The following is a 26,928-nucleotide window of genomic DNA, read 5'->3' as shown; positions in this document are numbered from 1 at the left end:
CTCCAGGAAATCATGGTTATGCACATCTAGTTTTTCTTAAATTCTTGAGTTACAGCCCCTTAAGGAAGGCTGATGATCACTGGCCAGTATGGCTTTGCATAACTTATCTGAATGATTTCCTCTCCAAATATAGGAATTTAGAAAAATATATTCTGTTAAGCATAGCCAGTGACAAAGAAATCCTTACTACTTTTGAGAGTCATCAGTTTTTAATTACCATTTCTGTAAAGTTACATCTCACTTCTTATCTGAATTTGTCAAGCTATGGCTCAACATTGCAACCATTTCATCCCATTATACTTCTGTCTGTCAGATAGGAACAGAAATTCTTTTTTGTGTCACATTTTTGATCTTTGGTGATATTCTTTTTATACAGTAGTGATCAAGTGATTTCTTAATATTTTCAATGGAAAACTAAACAGATGTTGAATTTTTCTCTGTAACTATCCCATCATGTATTCATTTCATGGATTTTCTCTGGTTCTTTTGTAATCTCCTATTAACTCCTAGTAACTTTCCTCTCCTGCGCATGCTAGAAATGTACTTAGTATTTCAGAAACAGATAATCAGCCCCAGATATGGAGCAAAAGTCTTCCTTCTTTTACTTTATGTTCTTCTCTACGTGCCTGCAAGGTTCACCTTTTTGTCTGTAACATCATCCTAGGAGTTTACTGTTAAGTTCTTATCCATTAAGATCATCTGTCAGTTCTCTAATTATAGTACAATAGGATAACATTCTCCATTGTACAGCTAAGGCTTGTATTCTTGATATCTATCACCACATACTAATATAGCTAAGTCACTAGCCTACCTGGTGGTCTAGATCAGTGACTTGTCATTTTCATTGCATTCTAGCTAACTTGTTCATGTCATTTTTGAACATTTATCAGATACTATCTTATTTATCTCCAGAATGAGAAAAGTACCAACAGTGTAATATACTATGCTTAAAATTATATTTTGATATTTATCAGTCTATATCTAGTCTATATGTTGGAAATCATATATGATGGGTAATTTTTTACATCATGTATTCTTAGTAAAATTATAGAATCATAAAATATTTTGAGGTACCAAAACTTTTAACATGCAGAAATGTAAATATAATATTTAGAAGTTATCTAATCCTATTTCAGTGGGAGTATCTTCAATATTATTAAATATTGAGAATTTTATGTGATCAAAATATAGACTTAGCTTGACATGGCCGATTGACCACAATTCTGTATTCATTGGTCTTAATTATTCAGTCTACTTTCATTGATTTCATCAAGCTTCATACCATTTTATTCCATCATTTTGTTAACTACTAAGATCAGATTGATAATAATTGTATGTGGGTTGTTGTTTTTGTTTGTTTGTTTGTTTGTTTTTGAAGAATGACATTATTAACCATTTTTTGCTCTTTTGGAGAATATTTCACGTTCTAAAAGTCTTAGTCACAATCAAGATTGCTGTTTCGGAGAACCCTTTATTAAGTTATCTAAAAACTCTTGTTTGTGTGTTCTAGTAGCTCTCATGTTCAACTGTCTTCTGAATTGGTTTTCAAATGAAAAATATCTTGTTATTACCACTTGATATGAAACACCTGGTGGTGTTTCTTGAGGCACAGGACTCATTTTTCCTAAATCATGATATTAAATCCATCAATTCCTTTCCTTCAGTCTACATCGGAAATAACAATTTACATCATGGGTTTTTATAAAAGATTTTATATAAGCTACAAATGTAATTCTTGCATTTGTAGCTCCAAGAGATGTGTTTTCTTCGAACGTGCTTGACAGAAGGAGTGGGAATTGCAGATTTATTTTCTGTACATTCTTCATTCAGACTTGCAGATTTGTTCTTTCAGACAAGTGTCATGGTTTCAGTTTCTCCTGTGGAGTAAATGTAGCCTAAGAGCAGTACTCTTTCCATTCTTAATCTTTTTTCTTCTTGTTTTAGCACATGGGAACAAGTAAATCTTTGTCTTTCTCCTGTGTCACATCTAGTATGATTTATTTCTCCAGGAGCACTCATTTCAGAAGGAAAATCTAGTTTTCATCAAAGCCCTGATTTTTTGCCCAATTCAGTAGTTCCACAAGTCAAGGCACAAGAATGTCAATTGACTGTAGTTCATGTGACAATGGAGTAGATCAGTTAGAACAGATAAAACCAGTGACTTACTGTGCTTTCTCTCCAGTATTAACCTCACTCCACTACTACTGAAATAGTTTTCCTGCTGTTTTTACACTCATCTTAATCCAAGCAGAAAGTGTCAGTGCAGGGTGGTAGTTCAAAAGCGGCAGCATGCAATTTGAAACTCTATCGTGGACCCTGATTTCCCTCCCAGGTGGCAAACCAAATGTGTTGAGCATTTTAAAGAAGTGAATGGAAGTGAGGGCTGTTGCCTGGTCTGTGTCCAGTAAAGGCACTGTTATCCTTATTAATGCTGCTGTCCACTGCAACAACTTGCTTAGTAAGTTAAACCCTGATGAATTCATGATTTTATTTTCTGCAGTGCTTTTGCATTCAGCTATTGGCATGTAACATGATGCCTCGTTATTTTGATTGATGATGCACAGAAAATATCCTTTTCATTTCTGTGAGCTAGGATATGTGGAAACATGCATTTGAGTATTAGTCACATGTAAACGACAGCTTAACATCTTTCCCAGATGCTGCATGGATCATAGTTGTATGCTGTGTGGCTTCTGAGAATGTAAAGGGGAAGTTGTTTCAATCATTGGAAAGAGGCATAAGAATGAACATACCTGTGCAGACCCGCAGAAAGTTTTCAACAAGGGGAGATTTTTTTTCTGAGCTGGTTACCCAAAGCACTCTGACAATCTAGTCAGTACAGCTGAGGGACTGCATTACACACTTCAGAACTCTGGGATTCTTACATTTTTATACCATTTATGGTTGGAATAAAAAAGAAAGAGGAAAAAAAAATGAACAACTTGGACCCAGACTTTTTATTTATTTGTTTATTCTTTGACAGATCTAAATCCATTTCTGGATCCTTTGAAGTCAGTAGCCAAACTGTTCCAGATGTTATTTGGGAGCAGCAGCATGTTGGTAGCTTGGTTGATGACTGATGACAAAGATGTTGTCATTTTGGTATCATACTACATAGTACCACTTATAAGAGTGTTCACAGAAAAAGTCAGTCTCAAATAGTAGGAAAAACAGAAAGTCTGTATGCCTAAATGGAGTACTGTTTGGGTAAGATCAGACATCACAAAGAGCCCTTCCCTTCAGCAGGAATTTTCCATTCTTTGTGCTAGAAAGGGATAAGGGAAGATTAAAAATAAAGGAATGAAATAAGCAGACATAGAAGAAGCACAGAATTTCAGCTGCTACAGTAATAGGTGAACCGTAAAGCTTAAGACTGGCAAGCTGGCACAGCATCAGAGAAACAGAATGCAGAAGGTTGGTAGAAGGTGTTTTGTTACAAATGAAAAGAGCCCTTTGTTCATTCCTTTTAAGAATTAATATAAATGTAGGCAGAATGATACATTAAGATGGTTGCTTGTTTTTGCCTGCAACCTCTGAATTTTAAAGGTGAGATACTTACTGATATTACTAGCAAGGAAATTGCAGTAGGTGTAGGAGACCCAAGAGGTAATTAATGAATAAAAAGAGCTTCAGAAGTGAGAGGAAGAAGACAAAGGCAAATTCAGTAAATGTCTGAGAAGATGCAGGTAGATTTACAAGCAGGAATCAAGAGAAGTTGTCCAAAGTTTCAAATAGCTACAGAGAGTTCAAGTTTCAAATAGCTACAGAGTTCCTACAAGACTTGGGACTTGAATGGTTTTCTTCTCAGAATTGCTTCACTTGGTTGCACAAAAGACTGCTTTGTTGCGGTGCGATACTATTACTTAGGGACTCTGTACTCACCAGTTTTAAATGAGATTGTGTAGTTGCAGACTGTAGGAGAGCAAAGTATAGCTCTCTTTTTGCCAAATAATATCACAGCAATCATTACTTGTGTTGATAAAATTTCACAGGAAACTACGCGAGGAATGCCGGGTGAACCAACTTTCAGCTGTGTCCTTTGATCTGATATTCACTGGAATATTGATATCCCCACAGGTTTTTATGTTAATAACACCAGCAGTGACAACAACAGGAATATTTCTCCTTCAGCAGTGCCTCATTCTGCAGTGCTGCTCCATGTGGGAATAAGCTATCTCCTGTTCAGTGTACAGTCTTCTGATGACCCAGAAGTTGTTTTGAATTATTACTTGTGGAAAGGCAGTCATAAGTGAGAGCAACCAAACAAGCTGACTCCTTGGAGACCTCCCTTGCTCAGACCTCCATGCAGTCAGGTTTGGTTTGAAAATGGCACACTGACAATTGCTCATCCAGATCGGCTTCAGCTCCAGCCCAGTGATGGATGTCAGCATTTCTGTCTTCTTCACTCACTCACTTGCTAAGCATGGCATGAAGGAACAGTCTTGTTAGTTGTTCAGCTGTCTGCCTCCACTTTTAAAGAGTATCTGTAGTTTTTTCTTTTTTATTCCATGCTCACTTTTCTTCAAATCTAGCAGTTCTTAGCACATCTCTGAGCATTTTCAGTGCAGCTGGGGAATTAAACAGGACTCTTCGGGGCAAAAAGTTCTAATGAAATGAAATGCAACTTCAGAAAGAAATAGGATCTTTTAGAGACATTTATCTTTGTTACTGATCTGAGAATTGACAGCACTCTTATACATGGCTGATTCAAATAACTCCTGGTAATCCATCTATCAAATAGATTTTCATTTGTGATGTAGATTGATATTAGCCTGACATCTCTTCTGTTTTCTTCTAGATGCAAAGAGTTTGGCTGAAATGCTCATGAGGTAAGAATAAATTTAATGTTTTTAAGTTGGAAAATATCTGTCAGCTATGGCACTGTATTTAACATTATTTGGAGACCAAAGAAGTAAGTCTTCTATTCCTAAAACCATTCTCAAAACACATCATGTGGCTGTTTGCTAAGAACTATGACAACTGATGATTAGAAATAGGGAAAAACCATTTGTGGACAGTATCTGTGAATGAATACATCAGTAAAAAAAAAATTGAGAACTATTGGATTAGTGGATTAAATTACAGAATGTGTGTAGGTCCATTTAGACATTTTTTCCTGTTCAGAAAAACATTTTTATAATGTGTGCCAAATGAATTGTTCTTTAGAGATTATTTGTTTGAAGACAGTAAGTATCTGGATGTGAAACTATCCAAACTTTTCAGTAATATTTATGTAATATTTCAGTTATATTTTGTAGCTGCTTATACCCTAAGGTATATAAGAGCAGAAAATCCATTTATTATTTTTCAATTCTGTTCCATCAGTTCAGGAACCAGAAATCTAATTCAGTTGTGGGATTGCAGCAGAATGACTGTTCTGGCATCTCAGTTTCTTTAGAGATGGAAATTTCATATCTTCAGTGTTTACTGTTTTGTCTGGGGAAAACACAGAACATTTAAAACTGATGCATGTATTTGAAAATGAGATCAACAAGGGTTTCTAAGGTCAAGAGATCTTTGGTTAGCTAGAAATCTTTTTATTTTTAAGCAACACATTGAGAATGTCACAGACATTTCATCAAATGAACTGTACTAACCCATGACAAATTTCATCTTCTATTGTAAGAATACACTTACCCAAGATATGGTGACAGATGGTTTTAGTGTGAACTCAGCTCTGTGCCATCAGTCTGCAGATACACGTGCATAGTCCCATTGATTTTAACAAGACTGGTCATGGAGGTCAGGTCACGCTGTTCCCATTTGCAAGTTTGAAACCTGCTAGCAGTAGATAGCACATTTAAGCAACTTCAAGAAGATATGCTGTGAAATATTTTCCTGCCAAAAAAAAAAAAAAAAAAAAAAAGGCACAGTTTAGCATATGCAGTTTGTCTGCTCCCTAAAGAAACCCACTGTGGTCTGGTATAAAACTACCGGGTGAAGATATTCAGTCCCAGTGACAACTGCACATAACACCTCTGCAATACTGGTAAACATTTGCCTTAGCACTGCTTTGACACACTGGTCTTACCATCCCCTCTGGGAAGCCATTTCAGAGTCTCATTCCTCTGATGCTTAGAAAGCTATTAAACTTCCAGCATAAACGGCCCATTTTCCCCTCTGCCAGTGCTAACTGTGAGCTTATAGAGCTTTTTACCCTCACCATCTGATAAACTAGGAGAGCAGTCACATTCTTTCTCAGTCTTTAGCTGAGAGCTGTCCTTCTACATAATTGTCTGCTACTTTCTTTTTGCTTATCCTTTCACCAACATTGAAATAAAATCAAGTCCCATTCCTTCATTTAAAAACTAATCTTGTTTTCATTAAATAGTTATATTTTATATTTTTCCAAGTGTGAACAAAGGCGAATGACTATCAAAACAGGACTCCAGGGGAAATAGATGATATAGAGTATAGGGCATTTGGAAAAGCCTGATAACTTGGATCTTTCAAAGTGATGCTGTTCTGGGGAGCTTTCCACAGGCTACATTCTCAGTTGATTCTGATAGAGCTATGAAATAGCTCCAACCCAAACCTGAGCCACCAGCTATCATCGGATCACAGAATCACAGAATTGTAGGAGCTGGAAGGGACCTCTAGAGATCATTGAGTCCAACCCCCCTGCAAAGTAGGCCCCCTACTGTAGGCTGCACAGGTAGGTGTGATCCTGAAGATTTAGTATATTAATAGTCAAAGGATAATAAAGCTCCAAAGCAATAGTAACCTATTATAAAGCTCCTGATGTCTTGTATCTTTTAGATTTCAACAAAATCTGCTGTGGTACACTTATCAAGAGAGAGGGTTGTGCCTTGTTCCTTGAGTATTGGACATAAAGCAGAGAAGATGATTCCCTGCTTGCTAGGAAGGAGTGAGGGATGGAGAGAGCTATGTGTACCTTCCTCTTTGAGGAGATTTTTATGAGTGTGTGTAAAGCAGATTAAGAATGGAGCTTTAGTCTTTGCTTTGAAAGTTGCCAGCCTTGGCTGTTCAAGTCAAACCTCTGGGGAGCAGGGTAAGCTCCAGCAGTTAGCAGTTTAACTGGAGCTGCACAACTTGTTGGCTGACACCTTAAACAAGAAAATAAAAATCCCTGCTTCTGTAAAATCACAGCTTTTTGATGATTCTTTGCAGCAAAAAGATAGATACAGCCAAGATCTTTGTAGTAGTTCTCTGTGAATTAGTATAGAAATTGACTGAGCATTCTAATTTTGAACACAGGGTGAGGAATATTTTCTACCTGAATATGCTTTTGTCTGACTGACTGTTTACATGATTTAATTTTTTGTATGTTTTTACAACCACCAGCGTAGATATTAGGAAGCAGTGAGGTGGCTTACATATCTGGTGTGTTCTAACGCTCCACTGTGCATATAGGCACTTTCAGTCACTCAGATCAGTTTTTTGGTGTTTTTTTTCTTTTTTTAATTAAAGATTTAGGAAGATTGTTTAATGAGGGGTTATTCTTTTAACTATGCACACTCTTTTAAAATACATCACACACTGTACTTGCTCTGGAAAAGAGCTTGTTTATCCACAGACCGTACATAAAAGCTGTACCCTGTCAGACCCAAAGGAGTAGGTGTATCCAAGTATCTGTCTATAATAGTGACCAAAAGCAGACTCTTGGGTAGAGTAAAAGACAGCAGCAAATACATACCGACTCATTCTCTAGACAGGCTTCCAATCCCCAACAATTTGGAGCTGAGATTCATTGAAATATAGAGAATGAGCTGTATTACACACAGACCCTTACAGAGTCTGACGGGTAAAGAATAGCTGTAGCACATTTTTCAGTTTTGGAATTCTATATCTGTAAGTGAATGAAAATGCAGGTAGATGTGGTTCCTCCCTTTAAGGAATTAAGTGATAGACTCCACATCCACCAGACTGTTAAAAGTTTCAGATGACTGGATTTTCCTAGGTTAGAAAATACTTGGGCACCAAACTTATATTGCAATCCTAAAAATCTCTGCTTTGCTGCCAAGTCCTGGAGGCACTTAATTGCTGTTGGCACTTCAGTTTGTTTTTTTTTTTCTAAGCTGAAGGTTGAGCTATTATGGTCTACAGATAACAATTTAAAATTCATCGACTAGAAAGAGATAGCATGCTAATCAGCAGTAATCTTCTTGCCACTGCCAATTGCCCATCCTGTGTTTGGACACTCCATGCCACTGCGCTTCTACATAGAGGAGAATTAATTAGACCAACAAGAAAGAGAGATCACACACAATGAGGCAAAACTCAAGATGAAGAGAGAATTCTCCTGAGTCTAGAAATGCCTGGGTTTCACTTCTGACTTGAAAGATTTTCCTTGCATTTTGCACTAGACTCTCCCTGGAACCAAGAATGAATTCAGAGTTCCCTCTGGACAGCTGAGCAGTACACCTGCAAAGATGTGGAAATATCCTTCTGCCCTCTGTGGCCCAAACAGTTATTTGTGAATGGTCAAATACTTTGCAATAGTGGGGGTAGAGAATGTCTGCACTGCAGAAATGCTTCTAGCTCTAACCACCATCCCAAAGTCTGCGTCCTCTGAGGAAAATATGTCATTTAGTCACTTTGACTCTAACATCTCTGGTGAGCAGACAAAGGGTGCAGTGATGCATCTATTTGACTTGATTTTATACTGTATTAATTGTGTGTATATCTGATGCATGTATCCAATAATGATTGGATCATTGATTATTGTTTGAAATTGAAACTCATAAGTTCAGTTTTCTACTTGATCACAGGCTTGCTGTATGATTTTGGACAAGCCCAGTGTGGCCTGACTACTGAAGGGCATGTATTCAAGTATATTTGGTATGCAGATAACATAGAAGTTTCTGATTCTCTTAATATTTCTGTAGGTTGAGTGAATACCAGTAGGAGAGTGGCACCTAATCCATGCAGAGACTTTGCAGAGACTTCGAGAATATCACTGTGGAATTTATCTGCATTTTAGAATCCTAAATGTCTGTGAAAATTTATGTGCTTAATAAGACACTGTGACTACTATTCTCCACCGATTATATATAGAGACAAGTCTGGCAGCCCTGGGTAGCTCTCCTCATATTTTGCTTTCAGAATGATTAAATGAGGCACCAGTTGTAGGCTGAATGCATTTCAGCTATCTGTCTGTAATCACAGCAATGGTGCTGCCTGATCTCTGAAAGATAGAGACATTAAAGTCTGTGAGATGCCATAGATAATGATTGTGTTGGGGAGCACAAGAGCAGGGTAACACAGAAGGTGAGAATCAGCCAGGGAGGCGTACCCGTGTGCCTGGAAGATCTTAAATATGTGTCAGAATTACTGACCATTGAGTGACAAGGAAATTCCTTATAAGAAGGACCTAGGGGAACCTCCCAGAACTGGAATAGTTAGGTAGAGACACAGCAGGAAGCTCAGGCAGATTACCTAGTAAAGTGGGCTCATCCAGCATACATCAAAGAACATTAAACTGCAGTGTAGAGTCCCCCACTCAGGAAAGAAGTGAGCTTATCATCAAGCAGCTTAATAGTCCTCTGAAGATTCCATTTATAACAATAATTCATTGCCAAAGGGGAATTAAACTGAGTGATTTACAGCTCCTTTACACCAGAAAATGAGCCTCCACTTGAATTTTAAAGCTCTTTGATACGTGAATACTCGGATCATACCATTAGCTGATTTAGCTCAACTTTCCTCAGCCACCCTACCTAAACAAGTATTCGGAAATATTTATTCTCCAAGGAGTAATTACATCTGAAAGGTCAAAAAGTTCCCAGGTTTTTAGTGCAATCTGAAAATTTCCTGGTGCAAGCTCTGTACTGGAAATGATTATAGCACTCCATTTTACTATGCAGTTTCATTTGCTTTTAGAAGACAGCTTATTTAAGAAGTCATTTTCTGGTACACAAACTTCAAAATGAAATTGTTTCAATTTACATGATGATAAAATAATTGGTTTATATTCTTTTGTAGAATATTGCATCGATCAATTAGAAATAATCCATGAATGCAAGCAAGATTTGCAGTTTTACTCTCACAATATCAATAGAACTAAAACCTTTATTTATTTTATGTAATTTGTAGGTATTAATGGAATCCCTAGCAATTTATTCCCTGTTTCATTTATCAATTCTAGTGATATTTGGAATTAATCTAATGAAAAATAATGAACATTTGAAAAATAATTAGAACTTACAAGCCATCATTTTCCTACCAACCTGTTCAATCAGCTACATATTTCATTACTCACATTTGTGAGGAATGAAAGAAAAGGTCAATTCTACAAACTTTTAATTAATTTCCTTATATTGCAACACTTGAAGAAAACTCATGAAATTTTCTGGAGATCACTGCTGAAATGAATAGACCAAATCTTTGTGCATTATTCTAACATAAATTAATACCATACATTTGTTCTGAAGAGGGGAAAATAAGATATATTAGTAGTTTGCTGATTATGAGTCCATTATTTTTATTTTAAGCTGGACGTATTTATATTTAGAAAGTCTTCAAGTACCTTTTCAGTCAGGCTAAATCTTAATATGTTTGCCTTTCTTCTGTTTTAGCAAGAATACCAGGACGTCAGACACACTTAACAAGCAACAGCAAACACTGAGGATGCACATAGACATTCCCAGAGCACAGCTTCTGATTGAGGAGAGGGACACGATGGAGACCATAGGTAAACTCTTGCTGGGCTTATTTTTACTGGTTAATGTAACGGGCACTTCAGGTAGACATCCTTTATCTCACACATTTCCCCTCTCTGAACACATCAAGGAAGAAGAGCTGCAGAGTAATTTGGCACATTTGAAAAATGATCAGTTTTTTTCTCCTCTTCGAATTATCTTCTGCTTTAAGTGGTCTCAATACTATATTTAAAATAATTCAGGACATTTGGAAATTGAAACTAGTGGAAAGAACAGCTTGAAGAAAACGGAGACTGGCAGTTTAATTATTTTCATTTTGATTTCTCTTTTGGCCATGACTAGATGGCAGAATTATTGGCATTACTTATGAGGAAAATGAAATTCAGAAACTACAACATTGGCATTCAAGGTTTCAAACAACCATCTCCTAAAACTTACATGCTGCGTATTGTATCCACCTTTTTGTATCAAATTATACAATCAGTATTTTGATTTGGTTTCAACTTCTGTGTATCTATGCAAAATTCAAGTCAGAATGTTTCAGTTGTCAGAAAACAATATTTCTGCAGTGGCTGGCATATAGCTGAAGTGTCATGTAAACAGATTTGTTTGCTTTTTTCAAATAGTCCAAATACAACATGTTCCTGATCTCATGGCTTTATAGGTATACACTGGAAAGACCCTCCAGAATGACTGATCTTACTTAACTTCCAACTTTTGTGGATCAAAATCTATGCAGAAAAAGAAAATTGATAGTTGAGAATATAATGGTATCCCAGGGACTGTGTAGCTGGAGAAGCCACCACAAACTGGGAGCAGCATCTCTCCATCTCCTACTCATACTCATACTAAGGGAGCGACAAACTTCTTTGGCCCTGTATCCTGCCATACCTAAGGTAGTCCAGCATGGTGGCCAGTTGACAGTGCAGTGGATTTGAAGAAGAGGAGACTTACGCTCAAACTGAGAAACACATATTTTTTTTAATTATTATTATTTAAATTTTAATTTAAGTTTATAAATATTTGCTGCTTTGGTATAGTGTGTTGTGCCAGACTTCATACTGAAGACAGTTTTTACTTTTGATTTACAATTTATTGCCAAGCAATAGATAGTTGTAGTAGAAAACCATTAGTGCCTTAACTATAGAAGAGCGATTTGTGCCTTGGAAATAGCCAGCTCTGCTCAAAGTACTCAGAATAAGCAGTCACTTTGGCAGGCTTTGACATAGTTTACTGCCAAGAGGCTTTATTTCCAACCTGAACAAGAGCTCATCTTCTGCCAGACAGAATAATTTGATTTCATAATGTTCTTTCTATTTATGGCCTTCTTTGGGTAAAAAATGCTCGATATGTTTTTGTGCAGAATTGCTCACATTAATAGTGTCTTGTCAACTTAAAAAAAATTAAAAAGCCCACAAAACAACAACAACAACAAAATGCAACACAGGAATACTTAAAAGAAGTGCATCAACCTCTGTTCAACTGTAAATGCATGGAAGCCCTACTGCTGCCAGTGCCTCTAGAAATGCATTATAAAACAGTAGAGCATAGCAATCACTTTTTGTGGATTTTATTACTGCTACAAATGGATAAAAAGATAAAGAATGCAAAAGAAAATATGATAGTATGTGTATAATTGTTCTGTAAACGCAAATTCAGTGGGAAATTTATCATTGTTAAGCCTTCCACAATCAAGAGGATCAAATCCCTCTCTGAAGCAAAAGAAATACAATTTGGTGGTCACAGCTGAAAAGAAGTAAGTGCAGTATAGCACTGGCTTTCTGCAGGCAGCATGATCTGTGTAGAAATTTGATGAACATATCTTTCTCCATCGAGAGGCAATAAGCAGCCAAACTGTACGGCAGTGAAGGTCAATACTCAGTCATTCTTTCCAGTCCTTCCAAGGATTCAGCTTCATCTCACACCCTTCCTTTCAGCTGACAGGAAAGCCCACAGTCAGCTGGACTGACTATATTGTGAGAAAATCACATGACTTGCACGAAGCCCCCCAGAGATTTTTTTTTCAGACATATGGTAGGTATTGAGATTTGTTGCAGGAAGGACTCTTTGGTTCAGAGCAAGATGGTAGGACTAAGTCTTCAGCTTCCAGAAGAGCAAAACACTGGACTTAAGGATGCTTAGCTGCCTTACAATAGTATTTCCACTGTCTTCAGTGGGGTACTAAGTTGCTTAAGTGTACAAAAATCCCTAAGACAAGTCTTGTGTTATGGTCACCCCTCAGAGATATTCTGTCTGTGGAGAAAAAGCTGACTTGTAGAGGGTTAGTTAGCAACATTATCTGAAGACCTCCTTTTGGAAAGACACGGGTGATTACACTGAGGACATTACTAATTATGCTAATGAAAATAAATGAACTGAATATAAGCCTTACGAGGAGCAGCTGAGGGAGTTGGGATTGTTCAGTTTGGAGAAGAGGGAGCTCAGGGGTGACCTTATCACTCTCTTCAACTACCTGAAGGGAAGTTGTGGTGAGGTGGAAGTTGGCCTCTTCTGCCAAATAACTAGCAATAGGACTAGAGGGAGTGGCCCCAAGTTGCGCAAGGGGAGATTCAGATTGGATGTTTGGAAATACCTCAATTCCAAGAGTGGTGAGGCAGTGGCACGGGCTGCTCAGGGAGGTGGTGGAGTCACTGTCCCTGGAGGTGTTCAAGAAACATGTAGAGGTTGAACTGAGGGACGTGGTTTAGTGAGAAACATTGGTGATAGGTGAATGGTTGGACTGGACGATCTTAGAGGTCTTTTCCAACCTTGATGGTTCTATGATTCTATGAACATATTGCAGGGATCAGCTGAACTCTCCAAAACTGAAGGGCATTCAAAAGATGGAAAAGAAGGAATTATGACCAAAAGTATTTATACAAGATTGAGCTATAGAAGGCTGCTTAACGGCCTGTCTTGGTTACACAACTCCAAGATTAAATAAAACAAGGAAAAATACACCTATTCTTTAGTTTTTTTGTGAACTTTGAAATTTAACCTAGAAGTTCCCAAGCTGCTGTGCACACTTCACAACCATCTTCAGCCCTGCACAGATGTGAGACCTTCCACTGTCTTTGGTGAAGCCCAGCTGAAAATAAGTTTGGGAACTTACACTAAAGCTGTTATGTGAACAGAAATGAAATCCATTCTTCAAAATCTGATGGATACTTTTGCTTGCAGATGACAGATCCACGGTTCTACTAACTGATGCTGACTTTGGAGAGACGTCTAAGCAAAAGTCACTGACTGTCACCCACACTGTACATTACCAGTCTGTGTCGCAAGCTACAGGACCGCTGGTGGATGTCTCTGATGCCCGGCCAGGAACAAGTAAGCATTTAAGAGAATATGCTATCTGGGGAGTAGAAAGTGGTAAGAAAATGAATGCGATGCTCCTGCATCCTTACGGGGTTTTCTCTGAAAGCTGAGAGAAATCTATTTAGATCAGCACAGAACATTTCTTGTACAACTGAATTTAGTGATTTAATATGGTAAAAATTGTGTATGTATCTGAAATGTAGGTATAATTTGAAATAGTTCATACTTGACTTTAATAAAACCAAATGCATGGTGGATTTTAATTTCTAGAATGGATTGAGTAAATTAGCTTAATGGCTTTTAGTGCCTTATATATTTTTTTTAGTGAACAATCTATATTGTATTTCAAAATAAGTCCTCTTTCCTTACCTCTCCATCAGGGAAGAAATTAATTTCTCATTATTGCTTTTCTGAAAAAGTCATATTTCCAGTTTTAGTTATTACGGTAAATTATTTTTTCCCAGATATCTTCATGCTGAGTTATTCTTATAGTGATTAAAAGCTATAATAAATTAATACACTTCTTCAATCCCTCCGTCTTAATTTCTTTCATGAATGTATTCCATATCTATGCAAATGGAAAAGAAATTGACCAGATGGAATATATATAAACTATGATCATTACAGCAATACAGTTCACTAGCAGCATGCAATCTGTGAAATCTCTGGGATTATTTTCATCCCCAGACAGTTTCAGAATTTGTTTACTTGGTGAGTGTGGTGAACATAAATGCTGAAAATTCATTTGTGCATCACTTAAAATGAAGATTATTTAAGAAATCTTCATTTAGTCTTCATTACCACACCAGTCTTTATAAATGACAGCTTCTGTAGTTCTGACCTTGCTGATTTTCTAACTCTGTTAGTTTTAAGTTATGGTTCATTATTTCTTGAAAATTCGATTAGTACCATCATGTAGAATTCTTTTTTTGTCTATGGAGAGTCGTGACATTTGCATTAGGAAACTCAAGGTACCCTTATTTTTCTTCTGGAACCAATCTTTTCTCCCTGCTTTGGTCCATGTACACTCTGGCAAGCCTACCTGGTAAAAGCAAAAAAAAAAATCATCTGGATTTCTGTCACATGGATACATCAAATTTCAACGAGCAACCAATTTGCAGTCCATCCTTTTTCCTGCCTTTTCTAATTAGGAAAAACATACCACCCCAAAATTACCTGCCTGTCCCATGGCACAGCAGTCTATAGCACTGGCTTCTGCCATTCCTCATCTCTTCATATGCAGTTATGTGCTTCAGTCCACTGGATACAGGGAGAAACTTCCTTCAAATTGAACTGGAGCTTAACTCGTAAGTAGGATCACGATCTGTCTTCAGCCCAGCTTTGGAAAGAGAAATTCATCCACACTTTTGTTATTCGTAAAGACCTGACTGTAGCAGAGTTGGGTTGAAGACTTTTCTGTAGCCTTCTCTGGACTTAAGACAATAATGTAACTTTGTGAGAAACTAGTACAGTATTTGTAAAGCTGCTTGTGCAGGACACATGGCTCAGGTTGCAAACATACCTGTCCAAGCACACTCAGACCCAGCGGTTGCCAAATTTTCCCTTACAGCTATTTCCAAGTTGTTGTGTAGCTCTTTTATATTTATGAACCTTTTTGTCTCATGAACCTTTTTGTTGCTCACCTCAGCATTCTGCACTTTTATTTCAGCATGTGACAGCAGTGGTATTTTAACAGCTGGGGCACCAGATGCGTTCTGTTTTCCATCACACGGGCAGTGGAGCTTGCTGAGTCCTGGCCACAAAGTCCCTTCTGCAGGCACGCTGCTTGGCACATGCTCAGCAGGACCAGCACTGACCTCCTGTGTGCCAGCAGCAGGCTCTTCCACCCTCCTCCAAGTTGTGGCTGAAGGCCTAGTGAGTCAGAGCATCAGAGAATGGTTGGGGTTGGATGGGGCTTCTGGCCCAACCCTGTCCCCAGCAGGGACACCCAGAGCAGGGTGCCCAGGACTATGTGCAGGCAGCTTCTGAAGATCTCTAAGCAGGAAATTTCACAGTTTCTGGTCAGACAGTGCCAGTGCTCGGGCACTCTCACAGCGCAGAAGTGCTTCCCAATGGTCAGACGGAGCCTCTTTTGCTCCAGTTTGATCCCACTGCCCATTGTCTTGGTGTTGGACACTACTGGAAAGAGCCTGACTTTGTTTTCTCTATTCTCCCCGCCAAGCCTTCTCTGCCCCAAATCAAACAGTCCCAGCACCATACCCTGTGCTTTCCCACCAGCACACTCCTGTCCTTTGTGACTTCCCTCAGAGCAGGTGCATCTGCTTGCTTCTGGCCATGCAGCAGCCAAATGCCAGCTTTCCACAGCTACTATTACCGATGTTTCATACTGACAGACTACACTGGGCGTGTTGTGCCAAGTGTGCTTTTGGATGCTATCCATGTGAAGCTGTTATGTGCTGCAGAACCAGCAGGATCAATTATCAATGTTGCTAAGTTCATATTTTTCCACTGCTGTTGGGGGGGAAGATGTGAAATGTGAGAAAGAACAAACCTCTTTACATATTCTTACTGGGAATCCTTAGGCAGAAGAAATGCTCAGAGTCATTATCTGGGTCTTGTTGGTTTTATTTTTTTTTTAAATTGCTTCTGCTAAAGTCTGTTACCTCGAAGACTGACAAGTGCACCATTTGAATGTCAAAGAACATTTGCATAGATTTGAATTTTCCATTTCTAATACCCTTTCTCTCTATTGTTAGTAATATCATTTCAAAAGCTGCTAGGAGAATTTTTTTTTCAGTGCTGATTTAGTCACTTTCTTTTTGCCTAATAACGTTTTTTCTATTCCGCTTGCTTTCTTAGGTACCAGCCTCATTTTTACGGAAGAATTATTTGTTAACAAAGTCATAGAGGTCGATTTTGGTAGATAATTCATTTTCACTCTGTTGGTCACCAGATTTTCTCTTGGGCAATAGAAAAATAAAATAAAATATTGCTGAGCTTAGATAAGTAGCAACAGATTTTTTAAAGATAAGACATTTTACTTACTTACATTTTTAAAAATGGTCAAATCTTTATGAGCCTGCCACTACTGAAACTCTGAGGGTTCTGATATAGGCTATGTCTTAAGTCCTGACTACTTGGAAAAAAAAAATATCTGGGATCTGTAGCTGATCAGTACCATATTAAAGTATTAGTGAAATGGCTGGAATAGGAGAAACTATGCCACCACATTTCTGAGCACGTGTTGTTACAAACAGAGCAGTTGCCTGGTGCAGAAGGCTTCTGAGGACTCATCTATGCTAATTTACCTGGGAATTCACTTGAGATGTGGTGTGAAATCCCTGACCAGGTCTATTTACTATGTGCTCTTCCACTTCTTAGTAGTTTTGGTGCCGGAGAACTACTTGTGTTGGAGTAATGACCATGGCAGTGGGAGTCTGGTAGGCTTCTCCCTTTTTAAAATGCATGCTTCCATTAGAAAGAGGGCGTAAAAAAAAAAAAAAAAAAAAAAAAAAGTGCTAGCTCCTTAATAATGAACAATTTTTTCAAATTGAATGAATTGAATTAATGAATTAATTCATTTTTCTCCAAAGAATGTTACATATCCCTTATGAACAGACGTGAGCGGCCAGTCCCTTCTGAGAGGGATTGTTTCCTTGTCTATTCAATAGCAAAGACCCTCTCTGTTACCTATTGCAGATCCTACCACAAGGAGGAGTGCCAAAACCGGACCCACAGCTCGCAACCGCTATGCTAGTCAGTGGACCCTCAACAGACCTCACCCCACCATATCAGCTCATACCCTCACCACAGACTGGAGGCTGCCCACTCCCAGGCCAGCAGGATCTGTGGACAAGGAAAGCGATAGCTACAGTGTCAGCCCCTCACAGGACACAGGTATGGGGCTAGCTGCAATGATATTCTTGGTCCATTATATATTTTATTTGGTGCTTAAGTGCTGTTATTTATTCCTTGCTAGAGTGTTTTTTTTTTCAGTAGGCTATTTATAACAGTTGCCACAACTGGATATAGTTCTAGTGAAAACAAATGCTGTTAGCTTGCGACATGCATAATGGCATTCCTTGAAAGCGATGGTAGTAATTCTTCTGGTTGCCAAAGCTCTGTATTTCCCGTGTCTGAAGAAGAAAGTACAATTTGCTGCATGAAATGGCATTGATCAGGAAGGGACAGTATTAGCAACCAAGAGTATACCTTGGTCTGAGGTGGAGATGTTTTAAGACTTGAGCTACACCAAGGTATGGTTGTTTTTTTTTCCGGTTTTTGTTTTTTCCCCAACCATGTAATATGTTTGCAAGGGTAGTCTAAGCTGAAACTAAAAGGTGAGGGGAATATCTGCAATTTGAGTCCAAACCAAAATCCTTACATAACACTAAATATCGTAGCATCTAGCTCTGAGTTTCCTGAGAAACAGCATAGTCTTTGTTCCTCTAGATTTAAGTGGGGAGAAACTGAATACATATTCTGCCTGTCTTCATTTCTTCTTGATGTATTGACATTATAAATGGAATTGTAATGGAAAAATAAAGCTTTCTCCTTCTGCCCTACTCCGAACCAATCACAAAATTACAGGACAAATAAATGAATAAATGATCATGCAGAAGAATAGTTAGGAAGCAAATCTAATAAAGGTTACATTTGAAAAAAAAGCAAAACATTATTCAAATGTAGACCTGACAGAAATGAATCTGGGATATTCTGGCCTCCTCAGAAGGAATTTCCTATCTCCTTTTCTGATTTGGGAGAAAAAATGTGGGTCATGTGAGAGAACTGTGTATTAGAGAGAGAGAGCAGTAGATGCAACTGGCCTTTCACCATTAAAACAAACAAACAAACAAACAAACAAAACAATATTACTAGTTTTATTCTCTCTATAAGAATAGGGATCTGATTTCTCTTGCATCCAGTAGGTTGAAATTCTCACTTCTTTAGAATTCATTCTCTTAAACTTGCAGACCAGTATGTTGTCTTCATAGAGTAATGCCACTCAACAGATATCTCCAGCCAACTAACAAACTTCTCATTGATTTCTTCAGGTAGAAGGACCATGAGTCTTTAAGGATTGGTTCTAACAGCTATATATGATAATAATAATATAAATAATAATAATAAAAATGCAGGTGTTATCTCAGAAACACTTATTATAGACATTCCAGATTTCAGGTGTGCTTGCCTTTTGTCACCCAAGGTTATTTTCCAATGAGTATGGCCAAGGGTAGGGAATTCAATTTGCTGTCTAGTTTAATTGACAAACTACATGCAATTTTGTAAACAGACTTCATAGCCTATGTTCTAGCATCACTACTCTCCTACTGCTTGTCTGCCCTTGAACACACGGTGATTTATGTAATTGATCTTGAGCTTTAGATCATGTTCAAGAAAGGATTCCTTGCGGCAAAATGTAGCTGTAATATGCCTCTTCATCTCTCGGGAAAGAACAGAATCAGTGTAACAGAAGTACTTCAGATGTTCACAATTTCCAAGTAAATGCAAGTAAACCACATAATATATGTAGCCAAATTATGTTTTCAATAATCAAGTGAACTAATGTACACCTTTGATCACTTTTCCAGTACTGCATTCAGATTTCTGAATCCAGTTGATGTCATTGATATTTGGCAGAATTTAGCATTTCGTGTCAAAATGATTCCAGCTTTACACAGTAGTAGTTTTCAAGCTTAGCAGAAATGTCTTGTAGCAATTCATATCTGTAACTAATTTCAGGTATTCTAATTAGAAGCCATTATAAATTTTCTGATGAAAGTAACGTTCATGTTAACCCTGTGCATGGATGAACTTTCATCATATCTAAAGTAGATGTAAAGTAAATGATCAAGCAGGCCTTCCTGGAACTTCTGCCCCAGGGTTTGGAATAGGAGAGTCTGTGAGTCCTAAACTTCATGGATCAAACCGGGAGCACTGCATGTAAACATCACCATCATCTTTACAGACACTGCTTCAGACCACTGGGAAACAGCAGCCTTCCAGGAGTTTCCAGTTGAAGAGAAATTTGAAAAGACATTGTTTTGGTCTGATTTACAAATCAAATGTGAAAAACAGAATGATGTTTCTGGGCAAGAGATTGGGAAGTGAATTAAAAAAGAAAAGCTTTGACAAAGTTCTGGCCAGCTCAAAATCTTAAGCAAGTTACAGCATATTGTTGAAACACTTGTCATTTTAAATAATGCATGGTCTTGTTTGCAAGTAGCAGGACTGTTGTTCTTTTTGTGCAGTGAAAACTGGTGCAAGGGCTATAGCATACAATAAAAAGATGAAGATCTGCAATAACAACACAGTTTCCTCTAGCTGCTATAGGATTCCCATTTCTATGAGTTAGCTATTACATTAAGCCTGTTTATTGAACATCACCAATAACATCTGGAACTGTACAGACCTTGTAAGAAAACATGACCTCTGCGCAAGGAGCTTTTGAAAGTTCTCTTCTAGCCTACGGATGTAGAAGTATGATAGGTGCAACAGACCAGTGATTTGACCCCATAACTAAGCAGAAACAAGTGCTATGTTTCCAGAATGTTTTTTAATGTATCAGTAGCCATTCAGGCTTTCAATAATTGTGTTTGTTTAAGTTGATGTTCTTAGAAACTTATCAGCAAAAAGAACAGCTCCTTGGTCACAATAGCCCATGTGTCAAATATGAAGTCCCCATTAACTTCAGCAGCACTGAAAAAAGTGCTTGAATCACTGCAGGTTGATAGTTACTGAACAACGTTGCTTTCTTAAGACCATTAAGACTAGTTCTGTATGAAAGGAGTCAGTATTTCACCTGGTGTCTAAACTGGACATAGGTGTCTCAGAGTCACTGTCTTTGTATTTGACCTTCGTTCTCAGGGATTTTTCAAAAACAAAAGTATAAGCGTGAAACAGATGTAAAAAGACTCTTTTCTCACTCAGATGTTACCCCTCAGAAATATCTCAGATTCATTAAAAGGATAATGTTAAGAGACTACTCCTAGTTTTGCTATATCTGTTCTCTGAGTTTCTAACATTTTTAAGGCATTTAACTTTTAGATAAATTATTTCTGTATATATATATAAAAAAACCTTTCCCATGCATTAAAGGTTATTTCTTCTAAACTACCAAGTTGGTACCAAATCACATTAGCAGAATAAGACTTCACTTTAGATTTTCTGTAGTTATCGAGCTACTGACTAAAAACTGTGCAGACATTTACAGTGCAGCAGACTAACTCAAATCACCGTGATCATTTCAAAGGTTCTGCATTTTATTAAGAATCATTGTCACATTCTTCTCTTTTATTTGAAAAAGGATTATGCAGATGTTCTCTTTCTCTCGTTCTTCATGCTTCTGGTGTACAGATCGAGCAAGAAGCAGCATGGTCTCCACAGAAAGTGCCTCCTCAACATATGAAGAGCTAGCAAGAGCATATGAGCATGCAAAAATGGAAGAGCAGCTGAGACATGCCAAGTTCACCATTACAGAATGCTTCATATCAGACACATCGTCGGAGCAGCTCACGGCAGGGACTAATGACTACACAGACAGTCTGACCTCAAGCACGCCGTCGGAGTCGGGGATTTGCAGGTTTACCGCATCCCCTCCCAAACCTCAGGATGGAGGGCGAGTGATGAACATGGCCGTTCCAAAGGCACATCGGCCAGGTGAGATGTTAGAGGTAACACTTCAGTTCTTGAGGTGAGAGCATTTCAATCCATGCCTAGGCTGGTTAACAGGACAGGTACCTCACAGGAAAGAAAGAAAGAAAGAAAGAAGGCTCACAATATATCCTGTAAGTATTTAGAGATAATTGCTTTTTATCCCAGTTAATATAATGTTTGAGTAAATATATTCTCTCATATGCAGCAAAAGGAGCTTGGAAATTTAGGAATAGAGAGAGACAGTCTAGGCCATTAAATTCACTCCCCTACAGCTGCAGCCATCAGGCAAATAAACCCTTCTGGGCGAAAAAATACCATATGCCTGTCTCCAACTCAAGCCACCCACTAATAAAACATATCTTACAGCAGTAATTTCTGCATGAGAGCAAAATTTGCTATCACAAAACTTCATGAAGGCAGATTGTAGAAGATGCACTATCCCTCCTGCCTTGTAGCTTGTTGAGGATGTAATAACCCTTTGGTAACGCTATTGAGCTGTTACACTCTCTTTGACATTTCCAAATACCAAGTTAGGGTAATCTAAAGGGGGAAAAATAAAAGCAACAAAAATAAATACAATGCAAGAGCTCAAGGGATATGGAATCTTATACCTTCAGACAAATTTAAACCCCACTCCAGCTTCTTACTGACTGAAGGTACCTTAAAAATATCCATGTATAAGGCTCAATCATATTTCCAGTTCAAAAAGAATGCTGCTTCTAGTGATAACCTAGTGCCCAGCAGCATAGGTAGATTATTTGTGATACTCTGAGATCAAGTATGTTATTAAATCTTCTCAGAAAATATGTGAGATTCTGTTATAGAATACATTATACCTTGGGAAGAAGGGTTCTAATTGGGAAAACCACAATTATTTATTTATGTGATTACTGAAAACGTTATTTATTTTATTTTATTTATTATTGCATATACATTTGCCACTGTGGGTGAAGCTACTTATATACACAGAAAGCAAGCAGTAGTGCTGATACATGTGAAAAAGAATAGTGAGAAGATTGTGATCTTTTGCTTAATGTATACTTTAAATGAACGTAGTTGTTCTGGCGACAGAGGAATGGAAGACAGACAGTGGCACCAGGAAGGTCATTCAAAAGCAGGACCTAACACTGGAAAAAGAGCATTAAGGATTTTGAAAGAGAAGGCTAAAAGTAGAACATGGGAAGAATAAAACCAAGCAGAAGGTAGGAAGTTATAATAGACAAGGCAGGAAATTACTGTATCGTACAGATAGATAAGAGGGAAAATAAGTAGGAAATAATATAGTGAGAGAAATGGCTGATTTCTCTGTAGTCACAGAGCAGAACTGCAAACCTAAGAGCTGTAAAAATAGATAAAGATAGAAATAATTTTCATTTCTTTCTATAAAAATAAGATAAATATTTGAACTTGCTCTGCTGAAGGGAAGCATCTGCATTCACAAAACCACAATCCTCTCCTCCCAGTTAGTCAGCAAACATTTTTATAATTATTTAAAAAATAATTTACTTTCTTCCTTCGTGTTCCATATGCATTATTTATGTATACTTAGTATTTGGAAATATTCTAATATATTCACATAAAGAAGATTTTCTTAAGGGCATACAGCGCTAAAATTCAGTCCCTGGACTTGAGTAAAAAGCTTCTGGGGTTGAAACATAATCATAGGCCCTCTAGTGAACTACAGACCTATAGCAATCTTTAACTTGGTTAGTTGAAATGGCCTGAATTTGAACCTCTCTTTCCTGTTTGGCTTTATGCGTTACTTTGCAGTAAGAAAATGAAATATATTAGGAACTGAATAATTAGTTGCAAAATCTTGAAAATAAATTGAATGTTCCAGTGGAGCAACTTAAATATTGGCCCATAAATATAAGCTATTAAGGGATACTTTATGAAGAACTTTAAACACAACATGTAAGTAAAGAGAATTTTTAGTAGTAATACAGACCAATATGTTTAGTGTTAAAACCAGTCAGGGAAAACTTCTGAAACATATTTATTCTTTCAGTCATCGTTTCAGAAATTCTGCACAAGTTCTTAATAATTCAACTATAATTAATCGAAGAAACCTGTATGTTTGCAAATCATTTTCATTTAGAAATTGAAGCAAAATATTTGTCTTCACTAACTCCATCACCTTGAATTAGATTTGATGGCTCGTCAAATGTCTAGGCAAGCATAACGATTGATCATTTCTAGAATTGTAACTATGAATTACAACTGTCTTTTCAGAACTTCTACACATTACACACTACTTTATTTCCTCAATTAGTAATGCGTAATATTTGTCTGCCTCGTGTTCTAGCTCACTTTAAGTCTTCTGATAGACCTTTTCTCTTCCAGTCAGCAGGTAATGCAGATACACACTCTGGTTAGCAGTCAGAACTGCTTCTGACTTCTGTATTTCTGCTCCTCTTTCCTGACATTTAATTTACAGGAACAAGAATCAGCTCAGACATGGGAGCTAAAGATACCACAGTTATGCCAGGAAAAAGCAACCATACTTTTATTTTAAAAAATAGAGTAATTTGTCTAATGTTGCAGTAACTGACCAAAAATGGTAATTTTGTTATACTGAATCAGAGATGTGCATCAGGACTTCCGAAATTTGGTGTGGTTATTCTCATAATTCAGACAGCCAAACATATTGTGCTATAGTCCATGTCCTTGTGTAGAATGTATTGCACCACAAAATCACAAAATGATTGAGGTTGTAAGGGACATCTGGAGGTCATCTTGTCCAACCCCATGCTCAAACAGGGCGCGTTTGAGCCACTTGTCTAGAACCATGTCTAGGCAGCTTCTGGAGGTCTCCAAGGAAGAGACTCCACATCCTTTGTGGAGCCTGTGCTTGTGCTCCATTACCTGCACAGTAAAGAGATGCTTCCTAGTGTTTGGTCGGTCTTCAAGAAACTGGCACTCTGGGCAATGATCTCAACATTATGCTATGCTAGATCCTTCCAGATCAAGATTTAGGCACCCTGTCATATTAATATTCAGAGGTTTCAACAACTGTTCTCCTAAGTTTACCTGGGAGGTTGACAAATGAGTCAGTCCTTCATCCTCCAAAGTTGTCATTCAAATATTGCATTCAGAAACTGGGTGGGACAGAAATTAGAAAGAAATATACACTGTTCCTTACCTCCCACTGTGCCAAAGTCTGTAATGTAAAAAGGTGGAAGATAATTGTAGAGGTTGAAAAAGTTTTCTAATATTGTTTTTCCTTTCTATTTCAAAAATACTAATCACAAATTGAGTTATCAGAACAGTTATTATTAACTGCAATAATCATAGCAGTAGTAAAGTTTATTAAAAACAGATTTACTTTATGACTTTAAATCTTGGTAATAGCCTCAGACAATAAGCCTTTTTTTTTTTTTTCTCTCCTCCTTTTACTATTAAATTATTGGACGTACTAACTGGGCAATCTTCTGATATGTCTGTGCTTTCCCAGTTCTACGTATATTATCTCCTTGTGGACAGATCACTTGCTTACATCCTCCGGTAATGGAATTCATTCTTAGAAGAAATAATTGCTGACCAGTGCTTGAACAGGAAATATCTAGAAAATTTTATCAAGTCTCTCGATGAAAGTTGTCTACCTACTGTCACAAAATAAACAGAAGCTCATTTAGACAATCTCTCTTTCCTTCCTGTTTGGACATCCCATTTATTTATGAACCTTGAAGGACAAACAACATCTCAGATATGCATTTAGAGAAAAGATTTCATTCACTGGGTATATCAGACCAAGAGATTTTAAAATCCATTTAAAGGACCACAAGAGTCAACATTCAGACCTTCCTCTAAAAATGGCGGAAGTCAGATGGGAAAGAAACCTTCATAGGGGTGCGGAAAACATGCAGGTGCAGGTAGGCAAACAGAAAAATAAAAATTGAAACTGATTCCACAGACGTGAAGATGGCAAGAAAAATATTACTCCATGGGAAAGCTGAGTGCTTTCCTGTGTCCCTGGAACTGCACAAAGCAGGAACACTAGTTTGCTAAGCCCTCATTCGAAGGGAAGTATGTTCCTCTTGCGGTCCATATTTCTTCAGTTGAGCATCTAAGGCAAGCAGCGTGAGTATAGCCCTAGGCTTGCTGCACGTTTACTAGAAAAGACATGAACAGTGAAGTTCTTCCAGTATTTAAGATACTTTAAGATACTTTAATCAGCGTTGTTGGCCCAATTAACAAATTTCTTGCTGCTCTGACTAATCCTGCAGACCTTAATGTCAACACCTTAGCTTGGAGACAATTGTTAAGCTACAGAATGAAAATACTTTATTGAATAATTGTTTAAAGGCATCCCTTAATCAGAGGCTGGACTTCATCCACGTTGCATAAATGCAGTTTTAAACAACTCAGAGCAAGGTAAACTTTATGGTCAAGACACAAATCTTCTTTTCTATTACTCAATCACTATAGCTAATATAAGCTGTTTAGCCTAGTAAGGAAAATATGAAGTATGCAACAATAGAAAGAAAGCGCAGCGTATTTCCAATGTGAGTCTTGTAATCCAAGATAAAAAGATGTGAACTCTTTTCCACTGATCTATAAGTTGAAGGGTGAAGGAGTTACTTCCTTCTTCCACATGATGAAGACAAGCGTAACATAGCTAGAGAATCTATTTAGAGACTTGTTTTCTATGGAAAAGATGCTGACAATGCTCTGTGAGCCGCAGCAGTAACTGAATTCGATATAAATTCGGCCACTGGGGATTCAGTAATGGTTGGAACTCTTGACTTCAGGCCTCCAGCTTACCTTTTGCCTTCTTTTCCCATGCATGTTATATTGTTCTGGGTTGGCTGGAAATATCGTCGTACAGTTCCATAGTTTACAGATCCCAAATTGAATTTCTTTAAGATACGGAGGAATCTACATTTGATATTTTTGTGCAGGAATCCTGCAGCAAACTATGACAATTGTTACATATGAGTTCTTTTCTTTTTTAGTTCCACCCTTGCACTGCTTGGTTGCAAATGCAATAGAATATATACATATATATATATAAATGCATATGCACACACCATATATAGTGTGTATACAGAATGAAGAAATCATCTGTTTGACTCTACAGTGGGAGATTAAGGTCCAGTTCTGAGGAAACGACATAAGGAGGCAAATCAAAATAGGCAAGTGGCAAAGCAGCAAGATAGGCAGAGATGTTGTTAAGTGAGAAAATTAATTCTATGTCTATATTTATAACTGTAGAAAATAGAATCATAGAATCATTAAGCATGGAAAAAAACTCTAAAATCATCTAGTCCAACATTCAACCTACCACCAACATTGCCCACTAACCATGTTTCCTAACATCCAAGCTGAACCTCTCCTGGCACAACTTGAGGCCATTCCCTCTTGTCCTGTC

General features: G+C 37.6%; 1 protein-coding gene across 2 annotated transcripts in view; it reads left to right on the top strand.

Moving 5' to 3' along the window:
- DSCAM (DS cell adhesion molecule) overlaps window positions 1-26,928 on the top strand; it is a 463,922-nt gene that overhangs the window by 426,177 nt on the left and 10,817 nt on the right. For both annotated transcript variants that reach the window (XM_046940373.1, NM_001396519.1), the window contains 5 exons: window positions 4,799-4,829; window positions 10,539-10,654; window positions 13,803-13,952; window positions 17,601-17,798; window positions 21,258-21,560. In XM_046940373.1, coding sequence (XP_046796329.1) covers window positions 4,799-4,829; window positions 10,539-10,654; window positions 13,803-13,952; window positions 17,601-17,798; window positions 21,258-21,560 — 798 coding nt within the window. The remainder of the gene's footprint in view (window positions 1-4,798; window positions 4,830-10,538; window positions 10,655-13,802; window positions 13,953-17,600; window positions 17,799-21,257; window positions 21,561-26,928) is intronic.

This window comes from Gallus gallus, chromosome 1 (genome assembly GCF_016699485.2).
Source record: "Gallus gallus isolate bGalGal1 chromosome 1, bGalGal1.mat.broiler.GRCg7b, whole genome shotgun sequence".
Classification (NCBI taxonomy): domain Eukaryota; kingdom Metazoa; phylum Chordata; class Aves; order Galliformes; family Phasianidae; genus Gallus; species Gallus gallus.
This window is presented reverse-complemented; position numbering and strand designations above follow the sequence as displayed.